Below are 13,567 nucleotides of genomic sequence, written 5' to 3'. Positions count from 1 at the left end.
AATAGACAGCCAAGAAACAAAAGAAAAATATGTATGTGTACATGTTTATGTACATGTGTATGCATACATATCATGGATTTATAAAGAAAAAGATCACAAATCAGTGGGAAAGAGAAGGATTATTCAATAGTGGAAAAAAATATGGCCTTCATTTCAGGAAGATTTCTGAATAAAAAGTTATTTCTATACACTAGCAATAACTAGGAATTTTAATAATAATAAAGGTGCTATTCATAATAATCAAAACTAAAAGTGTCTAGAAGTACATCAAATTAAAGCTGTTCTTTAGAGAAACTATTATAGTGCTCTATGGAAATGCATAAAAGAAGACCCAGGTAACTGGAGAGATATACCATGTACATGGATGACAAGACTCAATATCATAAAGGTGTTTTTCCCTGATTATACAAATTCAGTGCAATTCCAATTAAAATTGCTGTATTATTTCCCAACTTGACATGCTGAACTTAAAATATATGTGGAAAGGCAAAGGACTAAGGATAGTTAAGTCAATTTTGAGGAAAATTAAAGTCCCACCTTCCCTGATATCAACACTTAATATAAAGCTGTAATAATTAAGAGCGCTGTCTTAATTACTGGTATAGGTTCAGTGACAGGAAAGAAGATTCATGGAACAGACTAGAAAGCCTGGGAACACACCCACAACCACATGGGAATTTAGCATAATGCACAGTGGTATTATGGAGCAGGGGAAAAAGCATAGATTGTTCAATAAATGATGCTGAGATAATGGTTCCCAAATAGAATAAAGGCAAAATTAGATTTCTGCTTCATACCATTCATAACAACAATTTCCAGATGGATTAAAGATCTAATAGGAAAGACATTTGTATAATATTTAGAAAAAAATAGGAAGCTGTATTGTCTCTAGAAAAGATTTCATTTGTTTCATTGTGGTCAAATACACATAAAATTTACCATTTTGCCACTTACTGGTGTACAATTTGGTAGTATTCATGTTATTATGTTATTATGTTATTGTCACTACTGTCTATCTCCAGGCCACTGTTGGTATGGCAGCAACTCCATCATCATCAGGGACTCAAATTCCTCTGTTTTGCTGTTCTGCCATCCTTAGAGTGTTGCTTCACGGTTGAGATGGCTGCTTTAATTCCAACTGCTACATGCTCACAGCAAGAGGGAAGAGGGAAGGATGAAGAAAGGCATATATTCTTCTCTTTAAGGATTCTCCTCAGAATTTGCATGGGACACACTGACTTATAGCCCATTAGCTAGTTCTTCATGACCACACTTGACTGAAAGGAAAGATAGTTGATATGGTCTTTAGTTATTTGTATTTCCAGCTACAACTTGGGTTTTATTAAGAACGAAGAGAATGGATGTTTTGTTTCAGTTTCGTTTCTTCTCCAACCAGAGCAATGAAGTTACCATATGAAGGCTCCAGTGACTTCCCTATTGTTAAATTTAGTGGAATCTTTGAATATTTGTTTCATTTGGCATTCATAATCTCTCCCTTTTTTAATTTTGTGTCCTTCTTATTCTCCTTTTCAGAATTTGGCCTTTGTTCTCTGCTTAAAATTAGTGCTTCATATTTAATGCAATCACAATCATAATCCCAAAGGCTGTATAAAGTAGGAATTGACATGCTGACTTTAAAATTAATGTGGAAGTGCCAAAGACCTAGAATAGTCAATCTTGAAAAGGAAGAACAAAACTAGAGAACTTACACTACCTAACTTTAAGATTTACTATAAAACTACAATGATCAAGACAGTGTGGTATTTATACAAGCACAGACAAACAGATCAATGAAATGAAATCGAGTCCAGATAAGGCCTATACTTCTATAGTCAATTGATTTATATAGTCAAGGCACAAAGTCAGTTCAGTAAGGAAAGTACTTTAACAAATGATACTGGAATTATTGGATATCCATATAGAGAAAAAAAAATGAACCTCGATTCCTGTCTCGCCCAATACACAAAAACTAATATGAGATGGATCAAAGACCTAAAAGGAAAAGCTAAAACAAAAGTGCATTTTAGACAAACTCATAGGAGAGTATCTGTGACTTTGAGGTAGGCAAAAATTTCTAAGGACACAGAATACAATAACCATAAGATAAGAAATCTGATGAAAGAGACACTACAAAAATTAAAACTTCTTTTCATCAAAAAGTACCTTTAAGAAAATGAATAGGCAAGTCACAAACTAGGAGAAGATATTTGCAGTGTATTTGTCCATAAATTTAATAAAGGATTTGTTTCCAGAACTGATAACTCATTTAAAAAACAAGAACAATTTAAAAATGGGCAAAAGAACAGACATTTCACACAAAAATAAATGTAAATGGCTAACATGAGTATGAAAAAAGGCTTAACATAATTAGTGTTCAGGGAATTGCGAAAATTAAACCACAGTGAGATACTACCATGTAACCACTAAAACAGCTAAAATCAAATGAGCTGAGTGCATCAATTACTGGTGAGGATGTGAAGTGACTGGGACTCATACTCTGGTATTATTTGTTTAAGTGTAAAATGGTACAATCACATTGTAAGAATGTCTGGCAGTGTCTTATAAAGTCAAACATATCTGCCCTATGACCCAGCAATTCCACAACTAGGTATTTACCTGAAAAGTAGAAACATGTCTGCAGAGACGTGTATCAGAATGCTCACAGAGGTCTATATTAAGCAGAATACATCCCCTTATGCTGCAAAGATGTCCATTCCCAGATTCCTGGAACCTGTAAATATGTATGTTACATGGGAAAAAGGACTTTGCAGGTGGAATTAACATTACAGATCTTAAGACAGGGAACTGTGTCAGGAGAGCCTAATATAATCACACAGACCCTCAAAAGTGGATGAGAAAAGCAGAAGAGTCAGAGATGTGGCACTGTGAGAAGGCTAGGCTGTTGATTCTGAGGTGTAGGGGAGGCCTCTGTGAGCTAAGGGTGGCACCAGACAACTAGTAAGGAAACAAGGACCTCAGTCCTACAGTTGCACAGAAGTGAACCTTTCAATAGCCTGAATGAACCTGGAAGTGGATTCTCCCCGAGAACTTTGTCTATGGAATACAGCTCTGCTAACACCTTGGTTTCAGCCTTGTAGACTTAAAGCACAGAAATTCAATATAAAACTGTCTAGGAATCTGCATGACATTTTGAGAAACACTTTTATACACTGTTCTTCAACAACCTCACACAAGCCTATGGTTTCAATTAATATGTGCTGATGATTTATAAATCTATATCTATAGCTTAGACTTCTTGGCTGAATCCACATAGCTTAATGGACATCTTACATGAATATTTTATAAGAACCTTAATCTCAGCAGGTTGAGATTGGGAATTCATTCTTTCACTCAAATCCATTTTTCTTCCTTTATTTCCTTATTTTGGTAAATGCTATACTCGGCAGTCCAAACCAGAAATTAAGAACCATAATTGTCTCTTCCCTCTTATCCATTACCCTCCATCTCTCATCCAAGTGGTTGTCCAATTCTGTTCTCTTAATAGCTTGTCTGTTTCTTTTTGATCATTCTCAGAGTCACTGCCGTAATTCAAGTATGTTTCTCCTTGATTATTGTCAAAAGCCTCCCTATTGGTTTTCCCTATTTCTATTTTGACTCTTTTCCAGTCTATTTTCAATTTCATCAGGTTTTCTAAAAAGAAATTTTTTATCGTGTTACTCCATTTCTTAAGGCAATCTCCCAACAGCTTCCCATAACTCAGAGTTAGCTGCAAGATAAGCTTCACATTTGCCATCCATGGACAAATGGGGAAGCATCAAGGTTGGTCAGGAGGTGGAATGGAGTGGGGGAAGCCATGGGCCAAAGCTTTTGTTACAGTTTTCATGGGAAGGAATGGATGAGACAGGGTGGGCAAGCTAAACAAGTTGAGGGTTGGATAGTTTAAAGAATTTTGGCAGGCTCTGAGCTACAGGGCTGGTCCCTAGTTATCTGATATTGGCTCTGGGTTGATTTAGGGCAAGGGGAATATTGGCTTGGTGTGTGGTAGTTAGATAAAAGAGTACTTGGGAATGTGGACCAAGGAGGTTGGTTTTGATATAAAAGGTGTGCTCACAAGCAGTTTGTTTGCAATCTCTAGGAATTAGCTCACCCTGGGAGGATAGTCACTTTCCGGATTCTCAAGACCCCAATACAAGTTGTTGGTGGAGCTGCATTTTAAAGTAGGCAGTTTAGTCTGCAGATAACATTCTTAACCTCTTTACTATTATTTTGCCTACAAAGAAACAAAAATTAGACTTACACATATTTCTCATGAGCAATGAGAAATATCAGATGAAATATAAGTGGAAACATCATTAATGTGCTGAAGGAAACCTACTGTTAATCTCTAATTCTAAACCCAGCTATGTTTTAAGGAGGAGGGTGAAATACAACATTTTCAGAGATGCTAAGATTGAGAGTGCTAACTACACACAGGACTCCATGAAAGAACTACTGAAGGACATACCTTCACCAGAGATGATTTGAACCCAAGACAAAAGCCATAGATATAAGAACCAATAGGAAGGGAAGAAATTGACAAAAATATTGGTAAATATTTAGACTACTTTAAAAAATGGTCTCTTTTAGGATGTTTAGAAATAAAGTGGAATCAAAATGTTAGAGAAAAATACCTAAAAAGATAGGAGAGGTCAGATTGGATTTAAAGCATTTAACATTCTCATTCAGGAAGACAACAGTATTACTTAAATGTATACTTTATACAGCATGTTTAAAATACAGTTATTTTCTAAATGAATGGAAATAAATGGTATAACTTAACACCTGTTAAAGGTTATGTTTAAGAAAACTTGATATATCCAACATACAATAAATGTAAATAGACTAATCTATTAAGAGAAAGATTTTGGAATATAATATAAATGATACAAAAAAGATAAGTATGATGGGGAGAGATAAGATAAATACTTGTTAAAGCTGGCATGGAAATATTAATATCATATGAAAGAGAACTTAAGACAGTACATGTTAACAGTGATAAAGAGGGATCATCTATGATGAAAAAGGAACAGAGTACTAAGGTTCAAATAATCATGAGTTTGCATGCATCTAATGATATATCTTTCACATCATGACAAAAAAAGTGATAGTATTTGTTTGGCACACAGACTGAGGAGTTTGCATTGGGGTGAGATCCATGAAGACAGGGACATACTTTTCATGTTCCTTGTTAGAACACTTCCTGGCTCATAGGGACTAAGTAATTTAAGGAAATAATGGACAGCTACAGGGGGAAGTTACTAAATGCACAAGCTCATACAAAAATCTTTTTAAGAACCTTTTTCAGGTACTGGTAGATTATGGAAACAAAAATTAGTAAGGCTATAGAGACTCCTAATAACACAGTTAACAAACTTGATATAATAGATATACTAAATTCTGCCCATAACAAGGAATACATTTTTATGATACATTTATAAGTATTGACTGCAATTAGGTAATAAAGCAGGTCTCCACAGTTCTAAACAACTTATGTCTATATCCACAATAAAAAGGTAATCTTCAGAAATCATATGTTTGGAAACTAAAAACAATCATAAACTATCCATGGATCAGGGGAAATCACAGTAGAAATATCAGGACTTGTGAAATTTAGGTAAAGTAAAACCTAGAGGGGAACTTGTAGTCTTACTGCATTTATGATAGAGCAAGAAATGCTCCTAATGTATTAATTAAGCCTTATTGAAGAAGTTAAGAAAAGGACAGGGTTGAATGCAGAGAAAATAATAAGAGCAGAAATAGAAAACAAAACAAAACCCAGAGATGATAAAAAGTTAATTTTTTATATTCATAAAAGATTTTTAGAAGGTTGCCCAAAAGTGAAAAAGACAGGGTGTAAGTAAACAAAGCTAAGAACAAGAAAAATAGGCAATTTTAGGGATGAAAAATATCTGGAAAAGCATGAACAACTTTAATGCTAATGATTTTCAAAACTTAAATGCTCATTTTCTTGAAAAATAGACACTATCAGGACTAATTCAAGAGGAAAGAAAATCTGAATAAACCAGTAAGTATAGAAATAAATGACTGAAAAGGATGCACATTAGCAACCAAATGCAATGTGTGGAACTCACTTAGATCCTAATTCTAACAAACAAGAGTGTAAAAGTTTATGAAATAATTGAAACATTCATTGGATATTTGATGCTACTAGAAATTATAAACGTTTTGGACATATTGGTGGTTAATTTATTTTTTAGGAGATACATACAAAAATATTTACAGGTTAAATGATAATGACATTTTAGATTTGCTTCTAAATAACAGAGTGTGGTGGTGGAAAAAATGTGGGTTTCAGTATAGATTGCACTGTTCACAACAGCTACTAGCCATATGTGGCTATTTTAATTAAAATTAAGATAACATTTTAGGTCTCAGTCACACTGTATTTTGCACTGTAGTACAGTACAGGAAATGTCTATCAGGCAGAAGTTCTGTTGGATAGAGCAGGTAAAGATGAAACAAGTTTGGCCACATGTTGATAATTTTTGAAGCTGAGTGATAAGGTTTCATTTTATTTCCCTCTCTATGTTTGTATACATTTGAAATTTTCCATGAAAGGAAGAAACAAAGGAAAAACATGCATGACTTTGTTAAGAAAATTACAAAAGATTTGAAAGACTTGAAGCTGTACCTTTTCATGAATGGAGGGACTCTATGTGAGGGATTCCGTTCTCTCCAAATTAATCTGTAAATTCAGTTCAGTTCCAATCAAAATCCCAATAGCCAAGACAATCCTGAAAAGATTGGGAATGGGGGTTCTCACTCTAGAAGCTATCAAGGCTTATTTTGAAGGTATAGGAATTAAGGAAGATGTTATATCATTGATGTAAGGTTAGAATGGATCAGTGGAACAAAATTGTCCAGAAACAGACCCTTGGTGGATTAGGCCTTGTTGTATGGAGGAGTCTTCTCCACTCAATGGTCTAGTAATCAGTGATCTTGGGATGTTTGGTTTTAAGAGTATGAGGATTTGATTTTAGACATTCTGGGTTTTATGTGTTTATGTACATCAAAGTGGAAATGTACATAAGGCAGTTGAATATAGATGTCTGAAGCTTAGCAGAGAGCTGGGTTAGTTATAGAGACTTGGGAATCCTAAGCTTATAGGTAAAGCTTTGTGAGGAAAAAACCAAAATTACTCAGCCAGAGAATGTAATGTGAAAAAAAGAGGACCACAGACGGAACTCACTGGAACACTAATATTTAAGGGCCAGCTGGAGGCAGCAGAGCCTCCAGTAAGAGCAGGGGCCATGCTGTCTTATGCCCATCTCAAGTTTCCATCACTGACAGATGCTTAGTAAATGTTCATGGAGTGAACAGTGGGATGGAGCTAGCAACGTGAGAATAAAACTAGAAGACAGGGTGTTGCAGCAGTGGGTGGACAGAGCAGTCAGATCTTCAAAAAAAGCAAGTTAAGATAATGACTGTGAAATGGATTCAGCAACAAAGACATCACTGACTGGTGGCCTTAGGGAGTGCTATTTCAGTGCTGGGGAAAGAATCTTACCAGGGAGGTGAGGGAAGAGGCAGTAGCTAGGGGCTACTTGGACAAGGGAGGTTTTTCCCCAACCAATCACTTGGCATTTTATTTTTGTGTTGTTGTGGGAGAACATTGGACATTCTGTGTTTAGAGGGGAGGTTTAGAAAGGGCTAAAAGCAGGGACAGTGTGATGATTAAGAAGACCAAGGCAGATAATTAATGAACCCAGGCCCCCATGGAAGGAAAGAAGATGAGACCTAGAATATAGATGGTGCATTTCCTTTAGAGAAAGCGGTGAGATGTCTTCCTCAGAAACAGGAAAGATTAATGCATATAAAGATTCATCTGGAAGTTGGAAAAGGCAGCATAAATGAACATATTTTTGCAGGCCACAGCAGATTTACCGTGCAGTCGTGAAGCTTACATTTTAGGGCACCTTACTAGCATTGGGCCCCTGTGAGAGTCGCCAGGAACTGTGCCATGCTAGGCAGGGAGGAAACACCAAACACATTTTTTTATAAGTCGTTCTGACAAACTGATTAATGAAATCTCTAAAAAAATTATCAACAGATCTTAGACTGCAGTAATTTATTGTGATCTCTTCCTCATTCTAAATAACTCATGGTGGTACCTAATTTGATAATTGTGATTTTCTGTTTTTTTTAAAAGCTCCCCTCCCCCTCCTTGAATAAGTGTTACGCCCCTTAATACTTGATCTATCCTTGCTTGTGGGTATGGGGGCAGCAGGTGAGGGAGCTCTTAGTCTTAATTTTCTGAGTGAAATAGGAGACAAGACCCCTTGAGAGGGATGGAGGAGGGTGGGAGGCTTAAGAGGTGTATGGGTTGTTTAGAGCAGTCCTTGTGGGGGTGAGAAGAGAACTGATTAGGGACAGCAGAAATGATTCTGAGGGCCACTCCCAATTTGTCATTTCTTCTCCCTCTCTCCTCTCCCCCATCCCATTTTGGCTGTCCAAGTGCAGGAACAGAGAAAACATGTTTCAGGGTTGGGTTGCAGGCTAGGAGAAAGAGGAGGGGTCCAGTAGAATGAGGGGGCAGGCAGAGAGGGGTTGATGTTAGGAGCCTTGCTGTCAAGGCTGGATGGGAAGGAAAACCAGGAGATGGGCTGTTTGCTTCCAGAAAAGCAAGGGTGGAGGGTTATTTGAGGCTGGTAAACAGAGAAAGAATCAAGACTCTGAGAGAGTTGAAAGTTCCAAGTGGAGCAGTTTGTTCTGGAGAAGATTGTAAGGGCCAATGATGTCATCTGAAGAAGTCCGGAAGGAAATAAGATGAAGTATATTTCTAGAATACTCAGCTTTATACCCTGCACATGGTGGGACGGAAGCCTGCTGGGAGTAAGTGCATTTCAGGTAGTAGCACTGTGAGGGTTTTCAGGCCAGAAAAGTAATAGGAAAGAGTATGTGTATAATGTTTTATAGTTGACTGCTTTCATAGTAGGTGCCAGAATGGAAAGAAGCAGTAGGTATTTTTGCTCTGCATTTTTGTTACAGTCAGATTTTCATGTAGTAACTCAAATGCACATCTATACCCAAACTCCTGGCTTACATTGCATTGTGCCCTGGTTTCATGAGCGCCTGTGCCACTGCAGTCTGTCATCGTTACCTTTATCATGATACCCCACAGGAAGCAGTAGCGCCCCATTAAGCAACAGAAAATAAGAACCGATGGCCTTTAGAACAGTGACATTTACAGGTATACCTGTTACATAAACTAGTTTGCTTAGCCATCAATTGATATACTGGAATCACAAGAAAAAAATTTAAAAGCTTTTTATTTTGTGTTATTTCTAACATACTTCTTACATATACATACCAAGTAATTTCCCCCAATCCCTCTAAAGCTGCTAGGTTTTTTTTTTTTTAGGTTTTTATAATATGAACCAAAGGACCATTTCTCACGTGAGTCCCTCACAGGTATCTTCCTTCTTTTCCCTTATAGCAGAAGAAAAAGAGGAGAAAAAGATCTCTGTCTCATCCAAAAACAATCTGACAGATTCTAGAATACTGAGTTGTTCTAGAAACCGTTGTATCATATTTAGATCATCTTTATGCAGTTGATGAAATAGTTGAGCAGTAGTCTTCCTTCTTTGCGAGGATGCCAACAGTTAGCAATTAAATTTCAAAGATTTTAAACAATGTTGGACATCATTCTGAAGAAGCTAGAGAAAATCTAACTGCCTCCATGGTTTCTGGGTGTCATTCAGAGCTGCTGTTCATTTCTGTAGGGCCTTTAGTCATCAAATATAAGTATCTATATACACGTGTTCTGAAAAATACATTTAAAAGTTTTAAAATTCCTATGTTGATATTCTGATTAATAATCTGTTTTCCTTTTCCTACTAATCATTGGTCATAATTCGATGCAATCTGAAGAAGAATCCAAGTACTAGCAAAATAATATTCTAATAAGTCAGCTTTAAGTTTTTCAGGGAGAAATTTTTTTTTTAGTTTAAATTTTTCTTTCTTGTCTTGAAAAATCTAACACTGTGACTGTGATGTGTTCTTGTAGTTACATAAATGTTTTTAATTAGATGCTAAATTAAATTGGTTGTAATTGTTCTAAACACACAGAATGTCCCTGGCTGCTTATTCTGTCATCTGTTGCAGAAGAATAGGAACCTCCACTCCTCCACCAAAAACCAGCACATACTGGAGAGATTTCAGTGAGTACAGCTTAAACAACACTATTTTCTTATAAAAATAGTGATAGAATTATGGTTCAGTTTCTAGGGTGGTCCACAAAACCTTGTTTATCCCATGATAAATCTCAGATTTGTTTGTATCTTTTCTATACTAAAAGTCCTCCCCAAATCTGTAGGAGCCAATACTCCTTCTTCTTGGGAATCTTTTCCCTCCCCTACGTTTCCTGTCACATTGGCACTCATCCTTCTGAACTTGAGTATCACTACACTCTCATTAAGCTCCTTAAAAACAAAGTGTCAGCAGCATGTATTAGGTTCTGGAAATACCATGGTGAGCAAAGATGTGCTTGCCCTCCAAAAACTTAGGATCTTGTACTAGTCTACTGTTATTTTATTTGTAAATCTTAATTTACCTTAGTACTAATGTTTACTTATAAAATGAGATGATTGGCCTAGATCATCTTTTATTCATTTGGTAAATATTTATTTACCATCTATTATGTGTCAGATACTATTCTAGGCCCTGAGGCAACAACACTGAATAAGGCAAAGTCCCTGTCCTCACTGAGCTTCCTTTTGGTCTTTAAGACAAATCTATTTTAGGATAAATCCTTTTGATCCAGAAAATTGTATGGTTCTGTATTTTAAATATTAAAAGAGGACTGAGGACAGAGAAGGGAGCTTTTCTTCTCTCATCATTCCTGCAGAACAAACTTAAAATAGTGAATATACTTCAAGGTAGGAGAGAGGGTTGTGAGGGCCCAGTGAAAAAGAAACATTTACTAAGGTGTTGCCAATACCTTGTTTTGCAGGAGCTTAATAAATAGCTGCTCAGTGAGAGCGTAGTAGTAACTCAAGTTGAGAAGTATAGGTACAAATCTGACAGGAAACAGGGGAGGGAAAGAAGTTGTGAGTAGTAGCAGTTCAGCAGGAAAACGGGCTGCTCCTGGAGAGGGTGGTGGGTGAGGAAGTCCAGGAAGCCATCACAGAATGAAAAACATCCCTGAGGAGCTGCACGCTCAGGAAGCTCTGTCACGCTTCTGCTCTCAGACTGCCTGGGCTGTCTTCTTCCCAGTTCTGGAACCACTACTAAGGTACTAGAGTTTGGGAAGAACAGCCATCTCCCTTGCCTGATGCATAGGGAGGTCGATCAGGAGAGTTCCTTATCCCTCAAAGAGGAGAAATGGGTTCTTGGCAGCATAACTTGAAACTCTGAACAAAGGGCTACCTCTGTACATACAATAAGTTGTAGGTTATGTACATTTTTGCAGTCTGGCCGCAGTATCTAACCATCACAGGTAAGGTACCAAATGAGATTGTGTTCAGCACACATAACAGAGACTTGACAACAGTGGTTTAAATTAGTAAATTTTTCATTTCTCTTAGATAACAGGTCAGAATAGAGACAGTTCAGAGCAGGAATCACAGTTTAGTAATCCTCCTATCATCCTGCTCCATTATCTTTATTGTCCTCATGGTTACAAGGTGGTTGCTGAATCCCTGGACATCAAGAAGGCAGAAAGACTGAAACCTGTCTTACAAAGTTGTGTCTTTTATTTGGGGAGGGATTCCCACCTGTAGTCTTCCATCTATATCTGATTGGTGACAGCTGTGTTGGAGTCAGACCTAGCTGCACAGGAGTCTGAATTTGCATATTTTTAGATAGTAATCAGATTGTGTTAGCAAGGACTTAGAGACTTATGTGTATTGGATAGGCAACTAGCTGTGTCTGCCACTACGAGGCTTTTATTTAATATTAAAAAAAATGTTTTTCGAGTTCCAAACAAAAAATTTATAAACTTGTAGAATGTAACCTATATTTTAGATGGGGCTGTGTAAATATGGCACTTAACCACCAATCATAATATCGTTACTTTGGGAAGAGTCATTTTATGTCCTCACTTGACAAATGTAATCCCCTCACTATAATGCTAGCAGTGATGGGGAGAATTCTGGCCGCCCATTTGTTTAATCGGTTGCAAACTAAAAGGAGTCTTTAGGTGAGTTAGCTTCCTGGATGGTACATTCAGTGGGAGCACTATAGTCTGGCAGTTATCAGTAGTGCAACAGGAACGGGGCTCTCTACTGACTTGGTGGGTATGACAGAATAAGAGGTGGAGGAAGGGGACAATGGATATGACATGAGAATAATGAGTAGGAAGTACAGGTTGTATTGGTTTGTTTATTTGCATCTGGGGATAAAAAGCCATGTGTTTGTTGATAGCCACTGATTACATTAAAGGCAAAATATCAATAACTTCTTACCTGAATATATATGATAGGGGTAGAGCCTTACACTGTTGCCTGTTTTCTGTTACACTTTAAAAATGAAATTCATCATATTGACTTTTTCCTTTCTTTTGAAGGAAATATAATAAAGTTTACTGGATCACTTATTTTAGGGTAAGTGTCAACTATGAAATTCATTGAAATCTCAGTGGAAGTGATTTACAGGTAGCATGGGGTAGTGAAAAGGGTACAGATTTCAGTATTAGATAAGTGTAGTAATCGCTGGTTCTAACACTTCAGTGTTTTCTTTATCCACTTACCTTTCCTCTTGAGGAGTGTTTTCTCCTGGGTCCAAGTGTACAGTGGGGATTCTGCACACCACGCCCGGGTCATCTGAGGAAGGTACTCGACACATCCAGAGCAGGCACTTGCTAATTACCTTTCACACACCTACAAGCACATCTTGCATTAGGTTTTAAAGTAAGTGAAGGAGGTAAAATCAACTACAGTCAAAATTATTTTTGAAAAATCTCTTAAATCACATTAGAGCTCTCATGAAAGGAAATTGAGGCTGACCGAGGAAGCCAGCAGATAACATCTGCCATCTTATGCTCTTTCAGGGACACGTGCTTAATGAATGGAGTGACCATCTTTTTGGCAGGGGGTGTATATGTTAAATGGATGTCTAGTACTGTTCTACTGTGTTTGCTAATAAACTATTTTTCTCTAGTATAAATATAAAACCAACTCTTAGATGCTAAAATGACAAAGGAGATATATTTGGCATTTTATCTAAATACATACGTTTCTCCATGACATTGTAATGTAAGGCAAAACATAGTTAGATGGTGTTTCCTTTTGAATCATTCCAGACAAAAGACAAATGTATATTTTTTTCTATTATGCACTTTCTTTGTCTATATCACAATTATATATAGCGACACAGGAAAAATTAGTGGAATATAGTGAAATATTCACACTCAGGAATATAGTGAAAAATCACACAATTTCTAGTAAAGAATTTTGTCTTTCACGGAAAGCATGATAAAAATACTGAAAACATTTGCATTTTTGGCTGCTCAGATAGATGCCCAAGAGAGAAGAGGATTCTCTAGAGCCTCTTCTCTATTTCTCTGGTGCTGGACAGTGGCTTTTCTATCTTACTGCGTCCACTGTAA

The 13,567-nt window shown here is 36.9% G+C and overlaps 1 protein-coding gene across 8 annotated transcripts in view; it reads left to right on the top strand.

The window, feature by feature from the left end:
* The window catches only part of SERAC1 (serine active site containing 1), a 70,584-nt gene that overhangs the window by 1,283 nt on the left and 55,734 nt on the right, over positions 1-13,567 (top strand). For 6 of the 8 annotated variants that reach the window (XM_073219837.1, XM_073219838.1, XM_073219836.1 and 3 more), the window contains exons 2-3: positions 10,090-10,181; positions 12,527-12,563. The exons of 1 other annotated variant lie outside the window; for it this stretch is intronic. In XM_073219837.1, the coding sequence (XP_073075938.1) occupies positions 10,091-10,181; positions 12,527-12,563 (128 nt within the window). In that variant the 5' untranslated portion in view covers position 10,090. The remainder of the gene's footprint in view (positions 1-10,089; positions 10,182-12,526; positions 12,564-13,567) is intronic. One more of the 8 variants, XM_073219839.1, reaches the window with a different exon arrangement.

Source organism: Manis javanica, chromosome 13, assembly GCF_040802235.1.
Source record: "Manis javanica isolate MJ-LG chromosome 13, MJ_LKY, whole genome shotgun sequence".
Lineage (NCBI taxonomy): Eukaryota > Metazoa > Chordata > Mammalia > Pholidota > Manidae > Manis > Manis javanica.
This window is presented reverse-complemented; position numbering and strand designations above follow the sequence as displayed.